This window comes from Equus caballus, chromosome 3 (genome assembly GCF_041296265.1).
Source record: "Equus caballus isolate H_3958 breed thoroughbred chromosome 3, TB-T2T, whole genome shotgun sequence".
In the NCBI taxonomy this organism is placed as follows: Eukaryota; Metazoa; Chordata; class Mammalia; order Perissodactyla; family Equidae; genus Equus; species Equus caballus.
This window is the reverse complement of record NC_091686.1, coordinates 18,351,640-18,378,247: the sequence shown is the minus strand read 5'-3', so window position 1 is coordinate 18,378,247 and position 26,608 is coordinate 18,351,640. Positions and strand designations below refer to the sequence as shown.

Here is a 26,608-nt window from a genome sequence, read left to right as displayed (position 1 = left end):
CATAACTCAGGAGAACAAAGGACTAATTAGAAGACTGCAAAACAGAGTCCAAAGTTTTCAACTCCTCATAGACAAGTTTCACACCTCCATAATTTCTTGAAGCAGCTGTGTACAAGTCCCCCTGGTTTTCAAGCATGTCAAGGGCCTTTCCCTCCGGCAGTCTTCAGTCTCCCAGCCTAAAGCAAACGTCCCCAGGCCGCCTAACTCCTGAGAGCAGACAGGCTGACTCTGGGCAGTGGGCCCAGGGGGACATGTGCTATACCTACACTGAAGACCCTGATCGCACACCCTGCAATAAGTTCCCAGGGGCAGCCCTCAAGGAGGCCCTCTGGTGCCTCACACTCAGCCAACCACAAGCTGTACTTGTCATCTGCTCCAAACATGCTTTTCCTCTAGCAGTCCTGATGACGCTGAAGACCAACCATCCTCCTGATTGCCAGTCTTTCCTCCCTCTACTGCCACCACTCACCCCACCTCCCCATACCCAGTCTAATCACTTGCCAGCCAAATCCAGTCAAATTCTGCTCCAGTTTGGCTTCTCCTCTCTTGAGCCCTGGTCTCTCCTGTGGACCCAGGACAGTCACCTCCTATATCTGTGTCCCCATCTCTAGCCTCTTTCCACTTGGATCTACCAGACACATAGCTTCCAGATGGGTATTTCTAAGTATTTTTCTTCATAGAATATATTTGCAAAGACATACAAGAAACTAGTAACACTGGTTTCCCCTGGGGAAGGAAATTAAGTTTCTGACTACACATCTTCTCTGTTCAAAAAAGGTCAGAAATATCTAAAGTCCAAGTCCAGCTAATCTGGTCCCAACCAAGATTTAATCCTGTGTTCTTCTGCTTCCTCGTCGTCTCCCACTTCCCAACCCTCTCGTCAAATCAAGGCTCTCTGCCTCTACTTCATGTTGGCCTCCAAAGCTCTTGCTTGTGCCACTTGCTCTGCCTGCAGGGTCCCAAACCTCCTCCTCAAGGACCACACTTCCCTATAGGATCCCAAGTTTAAGGGAGGCCTTTCCACTGCTGTCTCTGAGCTACCACAGCACTCTGGTCTGATCTCTTCTGATATGACAATGGAGACACATGTATTACATACTATTTTTTTTTTAATGTATGTCTTGATTTTATTCATGAAAAGACAAAGCCCTGTTCGCATTATTTTTTCTTTTAACATTTACATCATTTGTTTTATTACTTGGGCACAAGTGCTTTGTGTGTGTGCATGTGTATATTTATTTACGTGTCTATGTACACATATATATGTATATGTGTGTGCATATAAAGTTTTTCCTGAACCATTTACATATATCATAGCCCTTGACCCCTAAATATTTCAGTGTGTATTTTTTTTCAGTGAAATTAAGTAATACCCACTCTGTAACACATATAGTGAAGTATTTAAGGAACTTCTTATAAAGAGGGTTCTAACAAGCCACTTAAAAGATGCGTTCTTCAGTATTTTCTAAGAATAAGAATATTCTTACACAACCACAGAAGAGTTACCAACTTCATAAATTTACACTGATATAGTATTCTTAGCTACTCTATCATGGTCTGTATTCCAATTTTTCCAGCTGATCTAATAGTATCCTTCTGAGCATTTTCCCCAACTAGTACAGGATCTAGTCAAGAGTCACACACTATACTTAGTTGCCATGTCTCACTGGTCTCCTTTAATCTGCACCCTATATTTGTGAACAGTATGAAAAATCAGTTTACCTTGGTGGAATACTCTTTTGGACAGCCCATATTGACGTCAATACCAGCCACATCATTTTCTCTGGAGAAACATGAAGGAGAAAAGGTAATAAATATTCAACTTGAGGGTAGAACGTACCAAGACATGGGTCTGTGCTCATGAACCTCTGACCATGTCCCTGGCCCTGGAAACACACCAACCCTCAGTGACAGAAACTGAAAAATCCTGTCTCTAAAATGTGCCACTGCCTCCCTTGAGCAGAGCTCAAGAGGAAGAACACAATAAAGGGCTAGTTGTACAGGACTTTGCTGGTTTGGAGTTGTAGTGCGTAACTCAAATAGCAAGCGACAGCCACACTGAACTCCATCCCGGAGTTGAGGTCCTGACTGAGGCAGTGAAAGCCATTTGTCAACACAGAAAAGTGACATGAGCATAAAAGCCCTTTCCCAGAGCACTGGTTCTGATGGCAGTTACAGGACTGCCTTTGTTTGCTGGGCTGCCAGTTGGCTTACTCCAAACAATTCTCAGATATAGAAAGGACCTTTACCTCACCTTCTGCAATATACGCAGTTAACAGTCTGTGATCAGCAGCAACTACTCCCTGAGTTCCTTCTCACTCCTATTGTAATTAATAACAACAGCTAACACTTACTAAGCACTATGTGCCACATACTGCAAGATATTTACAAGGATTATTTCGTTTACCCTTTCCTATAATGCCAGAAGGAGGTAGTACTATTGGTCTCATTTTATAGATGAGGAAACTAAGTTCTCAGAGAGGTTAAGTAACTTACCCAGGGTCACATAGTTAACAACCAGCAAAGCCAGAATTCTAACCTAGGTCTGTCTAATCCAAAGTTCATCTCCTTAACCACAGTACTCTCCTGCTTTTGTTAATTTAGGAAGCGGAAAGTCTTACCTACAATTCATGAGATTTACAACCTCATGTTCATAGTCAGGAGAGTCCCTGGAAAGGGAGCCTCATAAATAAACACTAAAAAAACAGGCTCCCATACAGAGGTTATCTGGGATCTGGGCACAGTGTGCACATGAGTCCCAGGCCAGCCCTCAAACGCCATAAATAGAGAAGGAAACCAGACACTCTTAACCTGGAAAGAGAAGGTAGTGAACTAGGAGGCAGAAGGGTGGTCACCTCCAATGTCACCAGGCCTCAGAGCCCACAGAAGAGGCAAAGGCAGTCCCAAGAGTGAAGAACTTACACAAGCCTGGCCACAGCAAGGGCTCGCTCTGCGTCTGACGTCCCCTGGGAATACAAGAGGCTGCATCAACCACTGCCCTGACACAGGTACACACGCACAAACACACCTATGCATGCTATGCCCACACGTCAGCAAGTGGAGTCTGGCTGGTGTTCTCTTAAACAGCCAGCCCACTGGACTAGCTCACTATTGGAGGCAAAAAGTGGACCTGGTGGGCCTAGAAAATGTCATCAACGCTGAGATTACTTTCAAACATACAAAAAAGCTGAAAAAGTTTTATAGTGAACGTTCATATACCCACCATTTACATTCTACAATTAATATTTTGGTACATTTGCTCTATTATATGTCTATCCATTGTTATCAATTTTTTAAAAACCTTATCATTCAGAAACTATTTCTGAAAAAGCACCAAGAAATGCCCAAAGTGAGAGAAGAGAGCTACATAGTCATTACAACCCTAACAGAAATCTTAACTATTTTTGAGGAAACCTCATTTCTTCCTATGGGAAACATATACAGACTACATAAAAATAAAGACCATGATCTGAATAACCAATGCTAGGGATTAAAAATATATAAGTCATTGGGGCTGGCCCCGTGGCCGAGTGGTTAAGTTCACGAGCTCCACTGCAGGCAGCCCAGTGTCTTGTTGGTTCGAATCCTGGGTGCAGACATGGCAGTGCTCATCAAACCATGCTGAGGCAGCATCCCACATGCCACAACTAGAAGGACCCACAACGAAGAATATACAACTATGTACTGGGGGGCTTTGGGGAGAAAAAGGGAAAAAAATAAAATCTTTAAAAAAAAATCAGGGGTGTCTTAAAAAAAAAAAAAAATATATATATATATATATATATACACACATGTCATGCCAAATAGACAATTCCTATAATTAAAGAAATTAAATTTGAGCCTGGAGGCATGTAATAGGATTGCTATAGTTTGATTTCCATAAGCTGTCTCCAACAGTGTAATCACTCATGAGCAGATCTTTGGAAAATATTAAAGCAGAGTCTTCAGGAAGCCACCACTATGCCATGGAGCCCAGGCCATTTGACACTGGCCTGGCACAAGGCATGAGATTGGAAATCTAGGGAATGGGTGAGCCTTGGGAGGGCATTCAGCCCTGGGATCTCATACCATTTGAAAGATAACCCTGCTCTGTTCTCTTTCACAGGTGCGGAAGACTACTCGGTCATCAGGGGCAACAAAGTCCACTGTGCTGAGCACTTCTGCAAGAAAACAAAACACATGGGGCCACCCAATGAAGAAGCAAGTTCAACTTAGCCTAACTGCTGCAAGAAAACACAGCAAAAGTATTACCTTGAAGGGAAAACAGGAACTCTAGAAGTAGACCACTCTTAAAAGAAATCGGTGTGCACGTGGGAGGCTTCTGAGGTGCTGATGATGGTCCGTTTCCTAACCTGGTGATGGTTAGTTACGTGGTTGTTCACTTTGCAGTTATTTGTTAAACTGCATGCTTATGTTTTATGCACTTTCTCTGTGTGATGTTTACATTTCCAAATTTTTTAAATGTTAGGGAAAAAATATACATACAAGGAATCTTGTCTGTGTTTCAGATTTTGCCCAAATTTTCCCAGAAGATGTCACTCTAAAGTTCAGCAAAGTTGCTGTTTCTTAACAACTTATCATGTGCCAGGTACCATGAGAAGAGATTTACTACATTACAGTCAACCCTCATTACCTACAGTTGTATATCTGCAAATTTGCCTGCTTGCTAAAATTTATTTGTAACCCCAAAATCAATACATACTCATGGCGTTTTTGTGGTCATTTACAGATATGCACAGAATTGCAAAAAATTTCAGTTACTTGACACACATACTCCCAGCCGAGGTCAAAAAAGGCAATGCTCTGCCTTCTGGTTTCAGCTCTCATACTGTAAACCAGTGTCCTTATGGTGGCATATTTAATGCCATATTTTTGTGCTTTTTCTTGCTGCTCTCACTGTTTAAAATGGCCCCAAGCAGAGTGCTGAAGTGCTATCTAGTGTCACCAAGCATAACAAGGCTGTGATATGCCTTATGGAGAAACGATATGTGTTGGACAAGATTTGTTCAGACATAAAATGATAGTGCTCTTGGCTGTGTGTTCAATGTTAATGAATCAACAGAATGTATTAAATTACGTGTCTTTAAACAGAAACACACATAAAACAAAGTTATGTATTGATCTGTTAATGAAAATGTTGTGACCAGAGGCTTCCAGGAACCTAACCCTGTATTTCCCCTAGGAGCAATGGTGTTCACAACAACTTCACAGAACATAACTACTGCAAACAAGAATCTCATATGCGCTTCATAATGAAGCTCTACAATAGGTACTACCATTATTAGCGTTCAAAGATAACTATCAAATGGAAAGAGATCCAACGTGGAAGATGGGAGAATATGCCTACCTCATGCATTTATTTTGAGAAATAAATGAGATCTTTAATGTAAGTAAAGCACTTCCATAAATGGAAGCTGTTATTATCATCCCAGCACCAGACAGATTAGAAGATTAAAAAGGTAGGATAAAGGCAGTGGCATGTTAGGAGAGGTAATCAAAGTGATTGCCAACAACAGAGATAGCTCAGGACTGGTAGTAAGAAGTCTGAGAGAAGAACCACAAAAACTTAAATATTTATACTACAGCTTTATTTCTAACAGCAAAATACTGAAACCTCCATTAAAGCACTGGCAAAATCAATTCTGACATAGCCATCTGTAAGTAGTGACATGGGAAAATGTCCTAGTGGAAAAGTAAGTGGCAAAACGTGTAGCTTGATCCCAAGGGGCCAGGAAAGGAAATATATAAACACTTTATATTTTTATACACACACTTTACTAAATGTGTAAAAAATACACACCATTCCTCTTTGTGATTACCTCTTCACGTATGGGATTATGGAGGACTTTCATTTTCTAGGTTATAGAGGTCTGTAAAACTGAATTTTTCATAACAAAGAAGAAAATATAAATCTAAAACAAGGACAAAGTTGAGTCATACTTTCTAGCAAACTTATATTGAGATTTCAAAAATGTGTATATATTTCAAAAACCTCAAATACCACAATTCTAATCAAAGCAGAATCAGCCTCATCAATAAAGTATAAGCAAAACCACAATTCAGCACAACCACTCCCATCTGCAAAGTACTTACATGCACCTTATCGTATTTGATCCTCACTCCAACCCTATGATTGAAGTAAAGTAGGGATTATGATTTTCATTTTACAGCTAAAGAAACTGAGGTAGGAGAGGTCATGTGATTTGCCCAAGGTCACATAGCTAGGGAGTGGCAGAGCCAGGACTAATGCTGAAGCCATCCTGACTCCAAGACTTCTAAGGTCCTTCCTGTACTATGAAATCTGGCAATTTCTACACCAGGAAGCCTGCACGTGGAAGGCATTCTTAGCCTGTTTCACATCCGGCTCTTTGTCACAGTCTCTGAAAAGCAGTGACTATTCTCAAGAGAGCACATGATCCACAAAGTTACATGGCCAGGCAAGGAGCAACCAGCCAAGGGTGGTGGTAGGGCTTGGGCATGACTAGGCACATGCACAATCTTGGAACCACAGCTGCACTCACCATTGACAACTCTCTTGCACTGAAGCATCTTGAGGTCGATCAGCTCCTGTGGAGGAATCAAAGGACACTCATCAGTCCTGGACTCGTAGGCCCTGGGTGTTGGGGGAGGACTTTCATCACACCCCTAATGGGGACACTTGGCCTGTCACCCTACTACCAAAAACACATAATGGCTTTCGGGACATGTAGTGCTGTCCTCCCCATGGAAGCATGGCAAGCAGGGGCCTGAGTGAGCTACCCTCAATCAACTGCTCTTCCCAGGAACCTTGGAGATGTTTGGGGTCTAGAAAGAGCAAGCCACTCAGGAAGCCACAGAGAAGACAATAGCGCAAAATGTGGATACTTGGACACTTTCCTCATCTACTAGTCTCAGCTCCAGTCCATACCCTCAAAGAACCACCCAGCTCATCCCACACAAATGACAGGCAGTGAAGGGTTTGCAGGAAATGTCCAAGGACAAAAGTGGGCCCAGTGAATAGAAGCACAGCGAGGAAGATTTAAGATCAACACAGGAGAGAAAAGTCTAAAACCCCTATCCAACATGGGTCACACTGTGTGGAAACAAAAGGGGTGAGCTCCTCAGCTCTGGAAATATTCAAACAGACTAGGGAAAGAAAGGAAAAGAGGGTTTCTTCAAAACCAGGATCATAAAAACAAAGGGAAAGCCCATGTCTCCTGAAAGATTAAGATTCTCTACCTTTCAGTGGGAGACAAAACTGTTCTGCTTTATCACTTCAACAGACATAGAACACAAATCAGAAGAGCCAGGCACCTGTTGCATTGCCCAGAAGCTCATGCCCAGGGATTCTGGGGCTCCAGAAGAACACAGGAAGAAACTCTCACCCCTGGTACTCATCCTCACACTCACTCAAGAGTCAGGTGTCGGGCTTCTGTGATCCTGAACTCTGGAACCTCCCTTTCGGATTCCCACCTTTGGACAATACATAATCCCTCCCGCCCATTTCACCTTGCCAGCACCCTACATGCCTCTGCCCCTGCCCTGCTGTAGATACTGGCATGCCAATACCCTTGAGTATCCTCCTGCCAGGATTCTTAGCTCTCCTTCCCTTAAAGCTGCAAACCAACATCACTGTGCACACCTGGCTGCCAGGCAAACTTCCCAGCGTTCATTCCCCACAGTAACAGTAACAGGACTAAAATGTCTTCACCTACTTTCCTCAGGTCCCCATTCCACTCCTCCACCCTCATTTCCAACAGAAGACTGGCTTCCTACATCTTGTAAATTGAGTCTCTCAGGCAAAACCCCTCGGTTTCCCTCCCTTTCATCATCTTCCCCTCTCCTCCTTGCCCTGTCTCAGAAGAAGGCAGGTACCACCACCTCATCAAGAATCCTGTCCTCTCTAAGACCTGGCCCTAGCCATCCCCCTCATTCCTCCAAATCTTCAGACCTCCCCTCCCTGCTAAGTCCTTCCTCTTATGCTACACACATGCAAGCTGCCTAAAAACAACTCCCTTCAACCAGCTTCCTTCACCTCCAGCTCCTCGCCTATACTCTTCCTCCCTTCACCTCTGGAATTCCTGAGGGAAGTCACCAGCCCTATTTCCACTTCCTCATTTGCTGCTCACTCCTCAATCCATTAACCCTACAAGTGTTCACGTCTTTGTGCCACAACTGTCCTCCAACCACCTAGTTTTCAAATCAAATACTTTCTTGGTCTTTTTGCAATCAGATTTCTCTGTATCATCTGAGATAGTAGATAGCTAACAAACCTGACTTTTGCCTTCCCTGACACTACTCTCTTCTTAATGTGCCTATCTCTCTCACTCTTTTACTTTTCTGTCATTAACTACTGTCCCTCAACCCCAACACACAAATACCCCCAGTATGTAAGGGTATATTCTTCCCAAATCCCCTCTTAGGCCCTCTCTTCTCTCTATACCAGTGGCTCCCTTTTTAATTAAGTTTTTTATTTTGAGATAATTGGAGGTCCATATGCATTTACAAGAATGTGAGATCCAATGTACTCTTCGCCTAATTTCCTCCAAAAGTAATATCTTACAAAACTAAAGTACAATACCACAACCAGGATACTCACATTGATACAGGTAAGACAAAGAATAGTCTCACCACCACAAGGATTCCTTGTGTTGCCTTTTTATAGCCACAGTCCCCACCCCATCACCAGTGGCTTTTAAAGATGGAAATATCAGAAGCACTTGGGTAGCTTCTTAAACTTCTCACACCCACCTGGGGGACATATCAGGATTTGGGGTTTTAGGGAGCTCCCCAGATAATTCTGATACATGCCCAATTAAGAACCAATGCTCACACTCCCTCACTATCCAATATCAGTTACTCCTGTAATTCTATTTTTCCTAGACGTGATTTCTAAACCTGAGTCTGAAGCCTAGACGTGATTTCTAAACCTGAGTCTGAAGCCCAGATATTCTCCAGAGCAGCCAGCAAGTAGCTGGTCTACTAGCTACTGCCACCAGAAAATCCTGTGGCTCCCAAAACCAACCACATCCAGCTTCCCTGGCCTGAATCTGGATCTCTTCCTCCTCTTTCTAACCTTGAGTTCGTTCATTCAGGTATTGAATGTGTATTAACTCCTATAGGGCCCAGGGCAGTGACCTGACACCATGCTCATCTATCCACCTGGCCCAGGTACCCCACAATGCCTCCACAGTACCCAGGCTCCTGGACCTCAGCAAGGATCTCAGAACTTGTAAGTATCATGCACATTTGTCTCCTGATGCTTTCAGTGAGCACCTGTGAAGTACCAATTCTGCCCCTCCAACTCCTGACCATCCCCACCTACAGATGGGGAGGCTGCACTTGAGGAAAAGCCCTTTGGAAAATAAGGATCCCCTTACCTCACAGTACACAATGTCTGCTCCATAGTCCAGGGCCAGCAGCCGCATTGGGAGAGTCCCTACCCGAACCATAGGGGCTAAGATGAGTTTGTTGTGGTAGCACAGCGAAAGGCTGTTCACAATCATTCCTCCTCTGCTACAGCCTAAAGAAAGGGAAAACAGGAGGCAGAAATTCAAATGAAGAAAATCTCTGTTACCCAGGGTAGGCTTTCCTTCTTCCTTCCAACACAAAGCACTTTATTTTTCTTTTCTCTGATGACAAAAATAACGCAAGCTCATTCACTCATCCAACAAATATTTACTAAGTGCCAGTCACTGTTCCAGTCTTTTGGGACACATTAGAGAACAAAACAGACAAAAATTCCTGCTCAGGCAATAATTTCATTCTAGTGGGGGAACACAGGCAAAAACAATAAGCATAACAAATAAATAAATTATATAGTATGTTGGAAAATTGGTAGTGCCATAGAGTAAAAAGAAACAGGGAGAAAGGAGATTGAAAACACTGGGGATGAATTAAAATTTTTTTCCAGTTTTATCAAGATGTAATTGACATATTGTATTAGTTTAAGGTGTACAATATAATAATTTGAGAGAGATATATATTGCAAGATGATTACCACAATAAGTTAGTTATCCATCATCTTACATAATTATATTTTTTTCTTCTTACTAGAACTTTTAAGATCTACACTCTTAGCAACTTTCAAATATACAATACAGTACTGTCAACTATAGTCATCATGCTGTACATGACATCTCCAAAACGTATTTATCTTATAAGTGGGAGCTTGTACCTTTTGACTTCCTTCACCCATTTCCCCCACCCTCATGGGTTAAAATTTTAAATAGAGAAGCCAAAATAGGCTTCAATGAGAAGATAACATTTGAGCAAAGATTTGAGTTAGCCAAGTCGGTATCTAGTGGAAGAGTATACAGCAGCAAAAACAGCCAGTGCCAAGGCCTAGTGTGTTAGAGGAACAGGAAGGAGGCCAAGGGGCCCATCCAGTGGAGCACTGGTTAAGTTCTCACGTTCCGCTTTGGCGGCCCAGGGTTAGCTGGTTCGGATCCTGGGTGTGGACATGGCACCGCTCGGCAAGCCATGCTGTGGTAGGCATCCCACATATAAAGTAGAGGAAGATGGGCATGGATGTTAGCTCAGGGCCAGTCTTCCTCAGCAAAAAGAGGAGGACTGGCAGCAGATGTTAGCTCAGGGCTAATCTTCCTCAAAAAAAAAAAAAGAAAGAAAACGAAGGAAGCCAAGGTGGTTGGAGCACAGAAGGGAGAAAAGAGACTAACGGAAGTCAGATACATGATGTAATAGAAGTAAGCAGATAAGACACAGTGGTCAGATCCTGTATGGCCTTATAGGACACTCCATGGACTTCGTTAGCTCTTCATGAAATAGGAGCCAGTAAAGGATTTTAAGGAGGGGAGTGGCAGGACTGATCTCATTTCCCTATGATCACAGGACTGCTACATGAAGAGCAGGGTACATGCAGGAAGACCACTTGGAAGGTCCTTCAGTAGCCAACGTGAGAGATAATGGTGCCTCAGGCTACGGAGCTGGTAATGGAAGTGGTGAGAAGTGATCATATTCTAAAAATACTCTGAAGGTAAAGTCAACAGGAGTAAAAAAAAACAAAATCAAAATCTCGTGTCCCACAGATAACTGCTAATATTAATTTATTTATTTTAAGCAAATATGGTACCCTCTAAATAGTCATGAAGCTAGTCAAGTACGCTCTGCTCAGAGTTACTAACACTGTCTCCACTTTCTTTTTACTTCTTAGCCCCCTCTGGCCTGGCTTCCACCTCTACCTCCACCACTCTACCAAAACTGCGCTGATTAAAGTCACCAACTACCTCAAAGTTGCCGAAACTACTAGACACTGACCTGTCCTCAATTTCGTTTTGCTAACAGCACGTGACACAGCTGAGCCTGCCTTTCACTTGATCTCTCTCCTCCTTCAGCTTCCTCAACCCTACCCTCTCCTGGTTTTTCTCCCACCTCTCTGCCCCCGCTTTTCAGTCTCCTTTGCTGGTTTCACCTCCTCTACCCACATGTAGAGGTTCCTCCTTAGTCTTGGGCTCTCTTCCCTTCTAATTCCACACATCCTCCCTGGCAGTGGCTTAAAATATTGGTGATACATTGGTGATCTCCAAAGGTATCTCAACCTCACACCAATTGCTCAATACACATCCCTATGCAGATGTCTTAAAGGCACCTTATAGTAAATATGTACAAAACAAAGCTGGATCTTCCCGCTGAAGCCTCCTCCTCTGTCTTCATTTATTAATTCAACAGACATTTATTAAGCCCCTATGATATGCCAAGCACTGCCTGGCACTGGAAATAAAATGATGAGTGGGGGAAAAAAGGTACAGTAGAAGACAGGGTTGTACAAGGGAACTTAGAAATATGTGTGAAATTACAGATTTGCGTACAGTACTATGAAAGGGCAGTTATATGAGGTTGTGGTAGCCTACGTCTGCAGGGAAAGGACTGACAGGGGTTGAGGAGGGCTTCCCTTAAGAAATGATCACTGATTCAAGGTGTAAAGGACAAGGCATTAACCAGGCCAATGAGTAGGTAGAAAATTTTTCCCATTTCAGTAAGTAGCACCTCCATTCATCCAATTACTCCTCCTTAACCCACATTCCCCACATCCAATCCATCACTAACTCCTGTTGAAATAACCTTCAAAATATACCTTGAACGTATCTGCTTTGCTCCATCTCCATGGCCACCACTGTGCACCAAGCCAGCCTCCTATCTGGTCTCCTCAAATCTACTCTTGCCCCCTACTATCCATGCTCTTCACAGCAGCCAGCATAGCATCTTAAAAAGGCAACTCTGATAATACCACTTCCCTCTTTATACCCTTCAGTGGCTTCCCATTGAGGTTAAGACAAATCCCAAACTCTTCTAACGGCCCACAAAGCCCTGCATGACCTGTTCCAGCCTCACTGGAGCCTCTCCCCCACACTGTCTCTGCTCTGGCCACCCTGGCCTTCTTTTAAAGTCTCCCACACCAAGCTCTCTGCTGCCCTGGCACCTGTACACTTGCAGTTCTGTTTGGAACCTTCTGCTTGACTCACTCATGCACACCTACACCAAGGTCTTCATGACCTTGAATGTCCCCCTTTTGGAGACACTTCCCTACAAGACAATCTACTTCAGGCCCCTGGTCACATGCTCTCACAACACCTTGTGCTTCCCCACAGCTCAGTTACAAGCCATGTGTCCACACTTCCTCGTGGTCTCTCTTGTTTAACCCCCAGCTCCTCCTCTAGACCACCAGGACAATACGCTCCACGAGGACACAGCATGGCTGCTGAGTTCACCGCCAGGTTTCTAGCACTGAGCCTAGTACCTAGCCCTTAAGCAGCTGCTTCATAAGCTGTGACTGAACACTCACCTCTGTGGTGGCCAAAAGGACATCCTCTTACAGGGTGGTTGGTCTGGGAACTCCTTCTGGCACACTGCCTGCCTCCAAGAAGGTTCCTGTCAGAGAAGCTAGGCAGCCCCCACCCTTTCCCAGTTACTGTCACAACCACTCACCTGCCCTCAGGTCACCCCTAGATCACCACTGTAGTCACACATTCTCAGGAAATCTCTTATACCAGCCCTTTTAGGGCTGGTCTCCTCTATGACATTTGGATTACTCCCAATTCCCTTTTCAGACAGTAACTTTAACTTCAGTTGCATAGATACAACATCCCATTAATTATAAGAGTTTCAGATTGAATATAACACTATTCAGGGAAAGCAATGAATGGAAAAACTTTACCAATCTCTTCCATGTCAATTTTCCCAAAGACTATGACCTTGTTTTAAAAGCGACTTCTTTAAAACACAAATTTAGAGTTAATATGAAAGTCAATTAGGATTACATATTTAGAGAATTATCCTATTTCCCACTTAAAACATGTGCAAATGAGAAAAAACTAAAATGATCCATTATATTTGTAAGAGAAAGAGGTGTGATACAGCATATCACTGTTAAGATTCTGAACTCTTGGGGCTGGCCCGGTGGTGCAGTGGTTAAGTTCACACATTCCGCTTCTCGGCAGCCTGAGGTTCGCCGGTTCAGATCCCGGGTGTGGACATGGCACTGCTTGGCAAAAGCCATGCTGTGGTAGGCATCCCACGTATAAAGTAGAGGAAGATGGGCATGGATGCTAGCTCAGGGCCAGTCTTCCTCAGCAAAAAGAGGAGGATTGGCAGTAGTTAGCTCAGGGCTGATCTTCCTCAAAAAAAAAAAGATTCTGAACTCTGGAATAAAACAGACCTGCACTGGATCCCAAATCTGCCCCTGAGCAGATTAATTAACCTAGTTGAGGCTTAGCTTCTCCCTCTGGAATATGAGACTCCAAGAGAATCTATGTCAGGTAGGATACTGTGAAGAGTAAATTCCACGATGCACAACAGTTCTTGGCACACAGTAAGGCCTTGATAAACGTTAACTGCTCTCATCATCAGACTTTTACACTCTCAGCACACTCTAAGTCTACTGTTACATCAACAAACATCTACTAGCTCTTTTAGGATCAAGGTAGTGTGTAAGCTGTTAAAGGTAAAGAAATGGAAAGAACTAAGCTCTTGACCTTAAGGAGCTTCTCAGCTCTGTCACTATCATCATCTATGAACTGAACCACAGCAACAGCCTCCAAACCAGTCCCTCTGCTTCTAGGCCCATCACGTCCAGTCTAGGCTCCTTCCAGCAGCCAGACAGGTCTTTCTAAACACAAATCAGGATGCGATATTCCCATTCTTGGAAGCCTTCCCCATTGCCCGTAGAATTAAGTCCAAGCTCTTTAAGATAGCAAACAAGGTCTGGTCCCTGCCTTCCATAGAAGCCTCATATTTCATCACTTGCCTCTTGCCCTCTTAACTAGCCTGCACCAAGCTTCAGCTGTTCTGAAGTATTTCTAGTTTCCCAAACTGGCCCACTCTATCAGTCTGGAGTCTCTAAACAGTTGCCCCTGCCTAGAAGCCACATCCCTATTCCTCCATCTGGCTGATTTCCACTAGCCTTTCAGAACCTCAATACAGATGTCATCTCCTCCAAGAAGCCTTCCCTGATCCACATCCTCCAAACACAAGGTAAGGGCTCCCCCTCTGAGATCATTCCTACCCTGGCATGGAACATACTCTTATAATTACAAGAACAAACTGTCAATCTGCCTCCCTCATCATAAGGTGAGGGCAAGCACTGTGTCTTGCTCATCAACAGATCCTCATCACAGAGCACACAATCTGGCATAAGTTTGTAAAAAGAAGTTAACAGGCTAATTAGCAACGAAAGCCATGAGACGGTTCATGCTTCAGCCACAGAAGAACTCTATCACAGACAAACTGCATTAAAAGTGTCTTGCCATACTTCAAGTTTGGTTATAAAGCAGACAAATGACTAACCCACTCCCTTGCTTACCGAGTAAAGGACTACAAGCCTTTTATGCAACTTGCATGGGAGCCACCACTTGAGTGAACGAGATTCAGGTAAGAAAGCAGCAGGAGATAAAGTTGGCGCCAGATTCTGGACAGTGATTAGGAGATAATCTGTAGGCAAAGGGAATCCATTGCTGGCTTTTGAGTCAAGGGGTGACACAGGCATGGCTGTACTTTAGTAAGATCACTCAGGCAACCGATGATGGACGGAAAGGTGAAAGACAGGAAGGAGGTAGGGACTTGGGTTAGAAAGAGGGTGGAACGGTCTAAGCAATATAGTGAAAAGGGCTGAAAAGAAAATGGCCAGCACTTGCACAAAAGTTCTGATGCAGGCGGGAAAATGGAGGAATAGTGAAGGAATACTAATAGCCACTTTCTATTTTTGCAATGCTTTTCAACTCCCAATGATTCTCAAACCTAGCCAAATGCTAGAATCCTATGGAGAGGTTTTTAAAAAAAATACCAATGTCCAGGCCTTACCCCAAACCAATTAAATCAGAATGTAAACTCCATGAGGGCAGGAATTTTGTCTGTTTTGCTCACTGTTTGACCACTGCCTGGCACATACATGGTGCTCAGAAAATATTTATCGAATGAGTGAATAAATGAACAAATGAATGTACCATTATCACCTGAGACCCAAGGAACAATTCTTTTTAAAACTTAGAGGGTAACCAGGCAATATAAGTTACCGTGGTGGCAGCCCTGAGAAAAAATACGATCAAGTTAAGCTTACACTTTTTTCCATAATAAGTAAACTTTTCTTATTTCTAAAGCACTATACTATAAAGCATGTATCTCAACAACTAGAGGTTGCTTACTGTCTGCTGTGAGCGGGAGGAAAAGAGAGGGGCCTTAAGCAGTATCTGATGAACTGACAAGAAGAAACAGGCTCCAATCCCGATGACATTTTGAGGTAATCATATCGTAAGGGCTTGAGCATTAGAAAGCAACGACTAACCAGCTACCCTGCCCCAAATATTTGAACAAAACCCCAATGCAAGTACATACCTATGTATTGTTCTTTTCTGATAATGCCTTCAATGTATTTCTTCTGGCTTGGTGCAAAGAAATTCCGTTTTATACCTGAAAAAATAGTGGCACATGTAAATGGATGAAACCTGTCGAATCAGATGTCCAAGGAGCTATTTAGCTAAAGAAGAAGGAGCCCTGAGTTCTTGGAAAGAATCATAAGAGTAAGATAGAATTACAGAGTCTTGGAGCATCCTTTACCTCAATTCCCTTCTATCATATCACCAACCAGTGGTCATCCAGCCTCTGTATGAACTTTTGAATGACAGAAAACTCAGCACTCTCAAAACAGATCTGGGCAATTCTAGCTGCTATAGCAGTTCTTTATACCAAATTCAGATTCTGACTCCCTGTCACCCATCCGTCCCAGTTCTGCCTTCTGGAATGGTACACTGCACAGCACACCTCATCTCTTTTCCAGCTGGCCCATTCTCCAAATAAATGAGGACCGCTTTGTTCTCCCTAAAGTTCCCTTCTCCAGCTTCACCCTCTTGAATCACTCCTTCCTGTGTTTATGACTTTCAGGGACCCCCCAACATTCCTGAGCCCAAGGGCATGACAAGCAATGGCATCAGTGTGCCTGCTACAGATTCTGGGGACGGGGCAGGGCCAGTGCAAAAGTCTGGCAAATGTGCCTACCCGAAGTCAGAGTACATGTGGTAACCTCAGCTTCTCCTCAGTCCTCATCCTCTAACCAGGGTTTCTCAGCAGCACACTACTGACATTTTGGGCCAGGTAATTCTTGGGCAGGGGGCGGCGGCTGTCCTGTGCATTGTACGATGTTTAGCAGCATCCCTGGGCTCTACCCACTAGATGCCAGTAGCACCTCCCCAGATGTGAAAACTAAAAATGTCTCCAGCCATTGTCAAATGTCCTGTGGGGAAGGGTGGGGTCAAAATCACCCTCATCTGAGAACCACTGCTCTATCCAACGACTCTCTTCACCCATTACTATTCAAAACTCTCTCCTCTGCTGGTTTACAAGCTAAATGTCCAGAAAGTCTATTCGTGTATCAAAATAGTATTTGAAATTTTTTAAGTATTCATCTTTTTTTTTTTGTAAGGAACATTCACCCTGAGCTAACATCCATTGCCAACCCTCTTTTTTTTTTTTTTGGCTTGAGGAGGATTAGCACTGAGCTAACGTCTGTGCCAATCTTCCTCTACTTTGTATGTGGGATGCCTCCACATTATGGCTGATGAGTGGAGCAGGTCCACACAGGGATCCCAACCTGCAAACCCGGGGCCAGCGAAGCGGAGAGCATGGAACTTTACCACTTAGCCACGTGGCTGGCCCTAAGTATTTATCTTTTTAATGGTATTTAATGAAACTAAAACACTTTCTCCAGATGTCAAGAATTTCCCAGGTGGTTAATCCACATTTACCTTATCTCCCACTCCAGGTACTGGGGACTATGGAAAAGATCTGACACCCATTTTCTAGATCTGTTCAAGAAGTACAAACAGTGCAGGGTGGTTTTTTTTGCAACCTGAACATCTGAATTCAAGTACAATATTCTGCCTGACAGGGCTATGTCAGACAAGCCACATACCTGATCACTTGGTAGGGTAGAAGGACCCTACTCACTAGTGGGAAGCCAGCGAAGCTGAGCAGGCTGCAAAAGTGGTGGGCTCAGGATGAGAAGTTGGGAGAGGTGACAAGGGAATGGACAGTGAACCTTGGCTGAAAAGGAAGGAAAAAAGTGTGAAGAAGAGAGCACTCCGCTTGAAATAAAGCCTGAAGATCTTACTTCCCAATACACAGAGAGAAGGCCACAAGCTTGCCCTCTGGGCTCTCAGCTAGCCAGGAAAGGGGTCGTTTGAGTCTAGATATAAGACAGCTGGCCCTTGTCTCGGCCCCTAGGCCTGATCATTCATTCAGACTCTCAATAAACACTTATTAAATCCAGACCTTGCGCGGGGACCACATTTGGGAAAACATCACTGCACCCTCAGAGTTTACATGGGGAGACTGGCACTGGACAAGCCGTCACAGGTGCGGTGACGGCAACAAAGGAGAAACGCAGGGCTCGGACCTGGTTCATAAGGCCAGGGCCCCACCGGCGCGCACTGGGGGACCCCGGTCCTGCCTCCATTGTGCGCCCTTCCCCAAGGCTAGCCGGATCTGGACGTCGCCATCCTCTGTTTGGAACTACAGACCTCGCCGCTGTCGAATTCTACAGGTCCTCGCTTCTTCCTCACGGTTCGCCAAATCCGCAAGCCTTACTGAGCCGCGCCAGCCACCGTCCACGAGGCCTTGGCGCGCCCGTGACGTCACTGTCGCGCGCCTCTCCTGCAGCAAAGAGAATATGGCTTTGGCACGGCCGCCGGGGTTCTTGTCGCTGGCAGCTCGGTTGCTTCTGGCGCCTCGACGGGACCTGGCGGTCCGCGGTCCCGACGAGCCCCTGCCGGTGGTGCGCATCCCGCGGGCTCTACTGAGACGGCAGGAACTGCGGCAGAGTGGGCGGCGGAGTCCCCCGCGGCCGGTGCTAGTGCGACCTGGCCCGCTGCTGATCTCGGCGCGGCGGCAGGAGTTGAACCAGCCGGCGCGCCTCACGCTGGGCCGTTGGGAGCGCGCGCCGCTCGCTTCGCGTGGCTGGAAGAATCGGCGCGCCCGCCAGGACCACTTCTCCATCGAGCGCGCGCAACACGAAGTACCAGCGCTACGGAACCTATCATCTGAGGACGGCTTTGCCGATCTGGGTCTGGAGCCTCGCGTGCTGCACGCGCTACAGGAAGCTGCTCCCGAAGTCGTTCGGCCTACAACCGTACAGTCGAGCACCATCCCCTCACTACTTCGCGGCCGCCACATCCTTTGCGCTGCGGAAACTGGCAGTGGCAAGACCCTCAGCTACCTACTACCTCTGCTTCAACTGCTCTTGAGCCGGCCACGCTTGGACTCCCAGCGTATCCCTGCTCCTCGAGGCCTGGTCCTTGTGCCTTCTCGAGAGTTAGCCGAACAGGTCCGTGCCGTGGCCCAGCCCTTGGGCAGCTCCCTGGGCCTTCAGGTGCGGGAGCTAGGGGGAGGGCATGGCATGAGTAGAATCAAGCTGCAACTGTCCAAACAACCTCCAGCAGATGTACTAGTGGTCACTCCGGGAGCTCTGTGGAAGGCCCTGAAAAGACAACTGATCAGCCTGGAGCAGCTCTCCTTCTTGGTGTTGGATGAGGCAGACACACTGCTGGATGAAAGCTTCCTGGAACTAGTGGACTACATCTTGGAGAAGAGCCATATAGCGGAAGGCCCAGCTGACTTAAAAGACCCCTTCAATCCCAAAGCTCAGTTAGTGCTGGTGGGGGCCACATTTCCCGAAGGTGTAAGCCAGCTGCTGAGTAAAGTTGCCAGCCCAGACTCTCTAACCACTATCACCAGCTCCAAGCTCCACTGTGTCATGCCTCATGTCAGACAGACATTTATGAGGCTGAAGGGAGCAGAGAAGGTGACTGAGTTGGTACAGATCCTCAAGCAGCATGACAGAGCATATAGGACGGGCCCCTCAGGAACAGTTCTGGTGTTCTGTAATAGCTCCAGCACTGTGAACTGGCTAGGCTATATTCTAGATGACCACAAAATCCAACACCTCAGGCTGCAGGGACAAATGCCAGCCTCAATGAGGGCAGGTATCTTCCAGCGCTTCCAAAAGGGCTCCCGAGACATACTTCTCTGCACAGACATAGCTTCTCGGGGCTTGGACAGCACCCACGTGGAGCTGGTTGTCAATTATGATTTCCCCCTCACCTTGCAAGACTACATCCACAGAGCGGGGAGGGTGGGCCGTGTGGGAAGCGACGTGCCAGGAACAGTCATTAGCTTTGTGACCCATCCCTGGGATGTGAGCCTGGTTCAGAAGATTGAGCTGGCAGCTCGCCGGAGGAGAAGCCTTCCAGGACTAGGGTCCTCAGTGAGAGAGCCTTTGCCCCAGCAAACCTGATTACAGCTGGCTTAAATATGATGCCGTAACAGAGATCTTTCCCTGAGCCCTGGGTGGGTGAGCACGCTTGTCAGCAGGATGTGTTGGGCTGCCCAGTCACCTCCCCAAAGGCCTGGTAAGCAGCAGGCCAGCACGGGAGGGTGAACTTCTGAGCATGGCTCTCTGTCATCTTTCCTATGACTCATGAAAAATAAAGTAGATTTTGGCTTGCGTTATGTCATGATTTCTAACAATAAATGATGTTTTTATGGATCTCCCCTAATAATAGTTACCACTGGGGCAGAATTCATTGGATTGAGAAGATTCACACTCCAAACTACCACACCTAGGACAAAGGCTCTTTCAACTGATGGTTTCACTTATAAATATTTAGATTTTATTTCCTGCCCCCAAAATATCCACTAAGCCGCCAGGAAAAGGGAAAGGTGAAGTAACTAGCAGTAGGGAGAAATTTTCTTCACCAGCAGTGCCCGTGGCAGGTTTGGGCACTCTTGCTGAAATCTCTCTGAGAAGTACTGGCAGAAGAATAAAAGGCAGACTGACACAGAAGTGTGGCTGTGTGTGCATTTCCAGGCTCTGCCTTCTTTTCTGTCCCTTGGTGGCAGAGGAAGAGGAGAGAGGATTGAACTGTTTTACAAAACAGGCAAAATAAGCGTGTAGCATCCTCTGACTTCTAGGTTCCAGTCTCTGCTGCCGTATATGAGTTTTGCCTAAAGTAATGAACAGGTCAGAGTCGAAATATAATGCTCTACGAAACAACCTAAAAATACTTGCAAACAGAAGACAGTAAGGTTTCAGAGAACAGAAGTGGGCCCAGGGCAGCCTTTGCCAGAAGAGAGTATTGTACTAAATGTACAATCATAGCTCTCTTTTCCATATGAAGAAACTGAAGCTCAGAGGGACAAAGAACTTGCTCAAAATCAGACAAGTAGGTTGGACAGAATCGGGTCTTATCTACACCAAGGTTTGTGTTCTTAGCTACCATGCTAGCTTTTTTCAAATGTGATACATGCACAGAACTACTCTACATCTCTGTTTTCCTTGAATATTCCTTGTTTACATCTATGCCTGACTCAGTTCTTAATATTGCCTGCTTTGACTCTCAAAAGTGACCCACTTTACAGAATAATTTGGTCACGCTCTCCCTGGACCACGATGGTAGAACTGCCCAGGAAGCTTGTTAAAAGTGCAGATTTTTTTTTTTTTCTGGTAAGGGAGATTGGTCCTGAGCTAACATCTGTTGCCAATCTTCCTCTTTTTGCTTGAGGAAGATTGTCGCTGAGCTAACATCTGTGCCAGTCTTCCTCTATTTTGTATGTGGGATGCCACCACAGCATGGTCTTGAGTGATGTGGAGGTCCACTCCTGGGATCTGAACCAACGAACCCCAGACCACCAAAGCAGAGCGTGTGAACTTAACCACTCTGCCAGCCAGCCAGCCCCAGCAGATTTCTGAGCCCCACTCCAGATCTGGATAAGTTTTCTGAGGGTTGGCCCAAGAATCCATGTACGAGTAATTTTAAGCTGTTTTGTGTACTCTCCAGGTGAGTCTCAAACCCTCTTAAGTTGATAAACCTTTTGTGTATGCTGTTCTGCCTTCCCCAGAGACCCCGCCAGATCCAGATAAGGTTTCAGTAGCCCCACCAAAGCAGAGGGGTGCTCCCGGGTGAGTAATCTCTCTGGAGCCTTGGAGAATCTGAGGGGTCTCATGCTGGCCCACCTGCCAGGATGAACCTCCTCCAGAGCCCTCCCCAAAAGCAGTCTGCTCTAATTATGCCTGACTTCATCTGTCCTATCCTGTACCACGCTGATCAGGCAACTTAGGAGTAGAGAGAAGGTGCTTCTCAACTGGGAGTGGCCAACCTCTAAAATAGTAGCCTGGACAGTCTCTACCTCCTGGGCACATCCCCTCTGCAACAGCCCCAGTCAACAAATGTCCCATCTTTGCTTATTCAAGGTCAGCCACAGGGAGCCTCCTCCTAAGGAAGGTTCTCTCTCATTGCTAGGAAGTTCTTGGCCACACTGTATCAAAGGCTGCCTGAAATATAGTTCCTTCCCATGGGCCTGATCAGGCTAAGAGCAGAGTTATCTCTTTCCTCCTCCTCTGAGTAGGACCAAATCGGCTTTTAGTAAGACCTTTTCACGGTGTTGAACAGGTTCTTCACCAGCTGAGCCCACGTCTCTTTCGTTCATGATGTTGGGATTGTCATTATTTGCCCTTTTGGGGGAGAGAGGAGTGTAATGATTAGGCTGTCATTCTGTATGATGTCATTTTGTCATGAATTTGTTTTAAATTTCATATTTAAATGAACCCATCCTTCCCACTTTGCGACATCATTCGAGACCCTCATTTTGCTTTGGAGCACCTTTAACATCTCTCCCCATGTCCCTGGAATGTGATGAGCTTGCCCTCATGTTCCTATCAGCTACAAATCCAGAGTCCCAACATGGAGCCCTATCATGGAGCAGAACACCTCTCCAGTACTGTGTAACCTTGGGTAGACCCCTTAGCCTCTCGGGTTTTGGAGGCCTCAGTTGTGAAAATGTGAGGGATCTATGAATTTACATTTGGGGCAGGACAAGGTCAGGAAGAGTTAGTCTTTGCTTTTATTCTTCCCACCTGGAATATCTTCCCTCCTCTCCATGGGTCCAAATCTCACTTGTCCTTCAGGCCCACCATCCAGGTGCCTTCTCTCATTTCCAATCCACACAAATCTCTGCCTCTCCAGCTGTTGAATACTTAGGATCAGTGACACACAACCCAGCAGTCTCTTAAGCTAATCTTGCCTCTCCAGCCAGTCTCAGAATATGGGTTTCTTTTGCCCTTCTGTGGTCCCTGAGGCTGTGCCAGCCCACAAGTATCCTCCACAGGGAGTGGCTACTTGACTAGGGCATGAGTGGGGAGAGCCAGGTGTGAGGGCCCAGGCAGGATGCCTCTCTACCTCCACCTTACTCTCCTCCACAAAACCCCAGGAACCTGAAGCCTGCCCCTCAAGTCACAGATTCCTTATGTGACCTCACTGGGTAGTGATGACCTCACAAACCTCACAGTTTCCATGGCAGGATAACCACGCAAACGTGGTGCTCTTGGGGAAACTTCCCGACTAGTTCTCTACCAGATACCGATCTGTTAGGTTGCCTGAGAGAGAATGTCTGACCGGATCTTCTATATTAACTCGAACTTGTCCTCTGTCCCCTGGGAGGGCAACGGAGCAGGTAGGCCTAGTGCAGGCATCTGTGTAAGAGGCATTGGTGTACACACAACCTCACCTGGCTGCCACATGTTCCTTTTGGGCTTGCCCACCACACCTCAGAACATCCCCAGCTGTAAGTAATGCCTGTGGCCCAGGGCCCCCTCAGGGACCCACACTGTTCCTGCTCACTGCTGAGGACCAGTGAAACGTCACCATTGGGCGAGTGTTCAGAAAGGTTTACAAAGGTAGCCTTTCCCTTTGGGCTACAAGATGCTTCCATTCAGACCCTTTCCTGATTGGCCTCTTAGCAAAAGTGCGTTTTTGTTGGCAAGCGATAAATGGAGCAGTTTGAGGAAGAACCCCTCTTGAACCTCACCTTCCAACCCAGACACCTTCACTGTGCTGTCATGTAGACATGCACGTGAGTCCCCTCAGATACTGAGCTGCTGAGTACTGGGGGAAAGAGTGGTGTCACATTGATGGGAAGAACAGAGGAGGCAAGGGGAGTGATGAAGTGATTCTGAGCCTGGAGGGCTGAGGAAACGGTGTCACAGGAGGTTGGGCTGATGTGAGCCTAGACTTGGTTGCCAGATTCTGGCTTTGAACCTCCGGTTCTCTTGTCTCAGTAGTTGGCCATTCTTCTAACCTAGATAAAAGTATCAGAGGGCTACAGTTCATGGTGGTTGAAACAGGTGGAATGAACGAGGCCCAAGAGGAGTTGCCAAGGTGAAAGGGGTTCTTAACCGATTAAAATTAGATTATTTTTTCTAAAATTTGAAAGGCATTTCCATGAAAGCCTCAGAAGTGACAGAGCTTAAGAAATGTTTTCTCTGTTGTGGAAGGGAGAGATGGAAGGGATCCTCATTGCAATTATTTTCGGGTTCTACAGTTTTCTCTAGGAATGGGGAAGAGATTTCCTGGTCTGCTGCTGCCATAGGCTCCAGGGAATTGCTTTTGCCGCCGACATCGCTTCTCTAGGGGACTCAGAGGTGATGGGCCAAGGCTGTGTTTTGGATGCCAAGCAGATTAAAGGGCTTTCAACCAGAAGCTGAAAGAGACGTGAGAGAGGGGAGGTCCTGGCAGGACACTGTGTCCAGCAGAAGTGACTGATCAGTTGTGATTTTCTTTCCAGCAGTGGCTCCCACTACTCCTCCTACACCTTGTCTATACCATGTCCTCTACCGAGGGTGTGGAGAAACCCAGATGGGCTGGCATGGAGAGACATACTGCCTGGTTGGTGGCTGCAGGGCCTATGGGGATGCTCCTGTGGCCACCCCAGCAAAAGTGGAAGCAGAGAAGCCAATCCCCAGGCAGACGCCCAAGAGACAGCGAGCTGTGGCAGAGCCGGACAAAGATCTAGGTTGCCCCACCCCCAAAATTCAGCGATTGCAGCATGGTGGCAGAAGGTGGACCCCACGGAAGCTCGCTGGCTGAGTCTGTCTGTAGAGAGGGCAAACATTTAACGGCCTGAGACATCTAATGCTTCTTCCTGCCGTGAGCCCCACTGCCCACCATCGGAGGTTAGAACCTGAGCCATTCTGTCTGAGCCTTTCTCCACCAGGAGCCTCCTTCCATACTAACTGGCCATGGGCAAGGAGCCTCAGCAACTGAGGTTTGAAATGAGAGGCTGCTCTGAGCATCCCAGGACTGAAGCTGGCCTGGAAGAAAACCTGCTGTTCCTCTGCTCCATCCTCTAGAGTCCCTTTTTGGGCAGAAGAAAGAAAAGTCTGCACTCTGCGAGCCAAGGAGGATGCAGGAGCAGAGAGACAGTGCAGGGCGGCTTTATCAGGGGCCCAGTCTACCAGATGGACTCCTGCATGACTCATTGCCAGCAGCTACCAGCACAAACCAGGAGGAGCTGGGCTTTTTGAATCTGAAAGAAGCAATCTGTGGCTACCCAGGGAGCCTCCTGCCTGGGGTCTCAGGAGGCAGAATAAAGAGACCCAGGAAGACCTGCTCCCTGGAGCAGGAACAGGATGAAGAGGCAAGCAGCATCTCCCCTGCGGCTCACATGCTCCTTTATTCCCAGCCCTTTCTGTTCAATAAAATGATTTTCTGTAACAGTGTGTGACTTGAAATCCAGCTTGTCCAAGGCCAGGCCCCAAACCTCCCTGTTCCCTTCAAGTGCATTCCCACATGTGGTACCTGGTCCTCTAAGACCTTCTGCCTCTAAAACGGGCCCTTGGGTGCAGCTTCTCACTATGTGGCTATGCAAATTCAGGCAGGACACAAGCCCATTCTTTAAGAAATGCAGAGCCTAATGAGTACTTCCCTCTGTATGTGCAAGTGTGTGTGTGTGTGTGAAAGGAGAGGAGAGGCAGAACTGAGAAGATGCTGTTACATCTACTAATCCACCCATCCATCCATTTATTTAACAAATATTTATTGAGCACCTGTTATCTCACAGCCACTGTGCTGGTGTCTTGGGATATTTCAGTGAATGAGATGATCAAAGCCCCTCTCCTAAGGCACCCACAAACTAAAGGAAGAAACAAGTGAACAATATAATTTCAAGTAATTATAATTGCTAGAAAGAAAAGTAAAATAGGATAAGAGGATGGAGTGAGGAAGGGGTGCTATAGTACACAAGGTAGTCAGGAAAGGCTTCTCTGAGGAGGTGACATTTCAGTGGAGATGTGAGTGAGGGAGTCATGTGAGCAGCTGGAGGAAGAGTATTCCTGGAGGAGAAAATGGCCAGTGCAAAGACACTGAGGTAAGAATGAGGCTGGCCTGTTCTAGGACCAGCAGTCGGGCTGGTGAGGAAAGACAGAGAAGGATGAAAGATGTGGTTGGAGAAGTAGGCGTGGGCTGGACCGTAGCAGGCCTTGGCTATGGTGAGGAGAGCATCCTGTCTTAAATGGACGGGAAGTCATTGGAGGGATTTGAACAGGGTAGTGAAGTGATCTGATGTAGATGCTAAACAGCTCACTGAGTGCCGTGTGCCACGGCAATGAGCTGCTGGCTGTTCCCAGTGGAATGCCTCTCTCAGCAGGTAAGGGGACAGTTGTTCCTGGGGAGTCGGGGTGGGAGAAAATCAGCAGAGAGGAAAGAGCACAGTGTTGGGGCCTGTATCCCAGGCCCACCTGCCTCATCAGCGCAGAACAGAAGGGGGCACTGTCAGCAGCTCGTAGCCCTCAGGCCCAGGTGAAGTCACCCACCCTGTGGACAGCACGCTTGTTCTCAGGGCCACAGCAGCAAGACCATGGTTCCTTCCCCCGACACACACCCTCAAGGCCAGAGAAAGTGCTGGTAACTTAAGAAGTTTCCCTAACCTGGGTTAGAGGAGGGACACAGGCCCTGGGGTTTCCAGAAAGTTCCTTCGGTGAGTCTAGTTAACCCACAAAAGACAGCTAACGCCTCTTTGTAGTGACCTCCACTGCCCACTACTGGAAATTAGAACCTCAGAATCTCTCTCTGAGACTTGGTGTGACTGAGGCAGACTTGTGGTTACTGGGGGAGTCACATAGGTTGGCAAATCCCAAACATGAGGCAAACAGACTCACCTGGTGCTCTAGGACAACTAGAGATCCCGAGCACCCACTGAATATGTTTTTAGGGTGGGGTCTTGAAATCTGCAGGTTTCTTTTTTTTCTTACTCAAAAAGTTTGTTTACCCACATCTGATATGATCCTTCAATC

The 26,608-nt window shown here is 46.3% G+C and overlaps 2 protein-coding genes across 6 annotated transcripts in view; one reads left to right on the top strand and one right to left on the bottom strand.

The window, feature by feature from the left end:
- Positions 1-20,317, bottom strand: part of DUS2 (dihydrouridine synthase 2) — a 35,436-nt gene extending 15,119 nt beyond the window's left edge. For 3 of the 5 annotated variants that reach the window (XR_011437360.1, XM_014738427.3, XM_014738428.3), the window contains exons 1-7: positions 18,006-20,317; positions 15,826-15,900; positions 9,360-9,502; positions 6,522-6,567; positions 4,069-4,160; positions 2,923-2,966; positions 1,723-1,783 (exon numbers count right to left, since the gene is read on the bottom strand). Coding sequence is in view for 4 of the 5 variants with exons in the window: in XM_014738427.3 (XP_014593913.3) it covers positions 1,723-1,783; positions 2,923-2,966; positions 4,069-4,160; positions 6,522-6,567; positions 9,360-9,502; positions 15,826-15,900; positions 18,006-18,657 (1,113 nt within the window). In the remaining variant the exon portion in view is untranslated. Of the gene's footprint in view, positions 1-1,722; positions 1,784-2,922; positions 2,967-4,068; positions 4,161-6,521; positions 6,568-9,359; positions 9,503-15,825; positions 15,901-17,398; positions 17,530-17,881 lie in introns of all 5 variants that reach the window. The other 2 variants (XM_001498725.5, XM_005608352.4) reach the window with 2 other exon arrangements.
- A 2,457-nt stretch (positions 20,318-22,774) lies between these two features.
- DPEP2NB (DPEP2 neighbor) lies at positions 22,775-25,025 on the top strand. The gene is made up of 2 exons (XM_014738501.3): positions 22,775-22,992; positions 24,103-25,025. Exons 1-2 carry the CDS (start codon positions 22,926-22,928, stop codon positions 24,402-24,404), a joined length of 369 nt encoding a protein of 122 aa, XP_014593987.1. The 5' UTR covers positions 22,775-22,925; the 3' UTR covers positions 24,405-25,025.
- Positions 25,026-26,608: the final 1,583 nt, after the last annotated feature.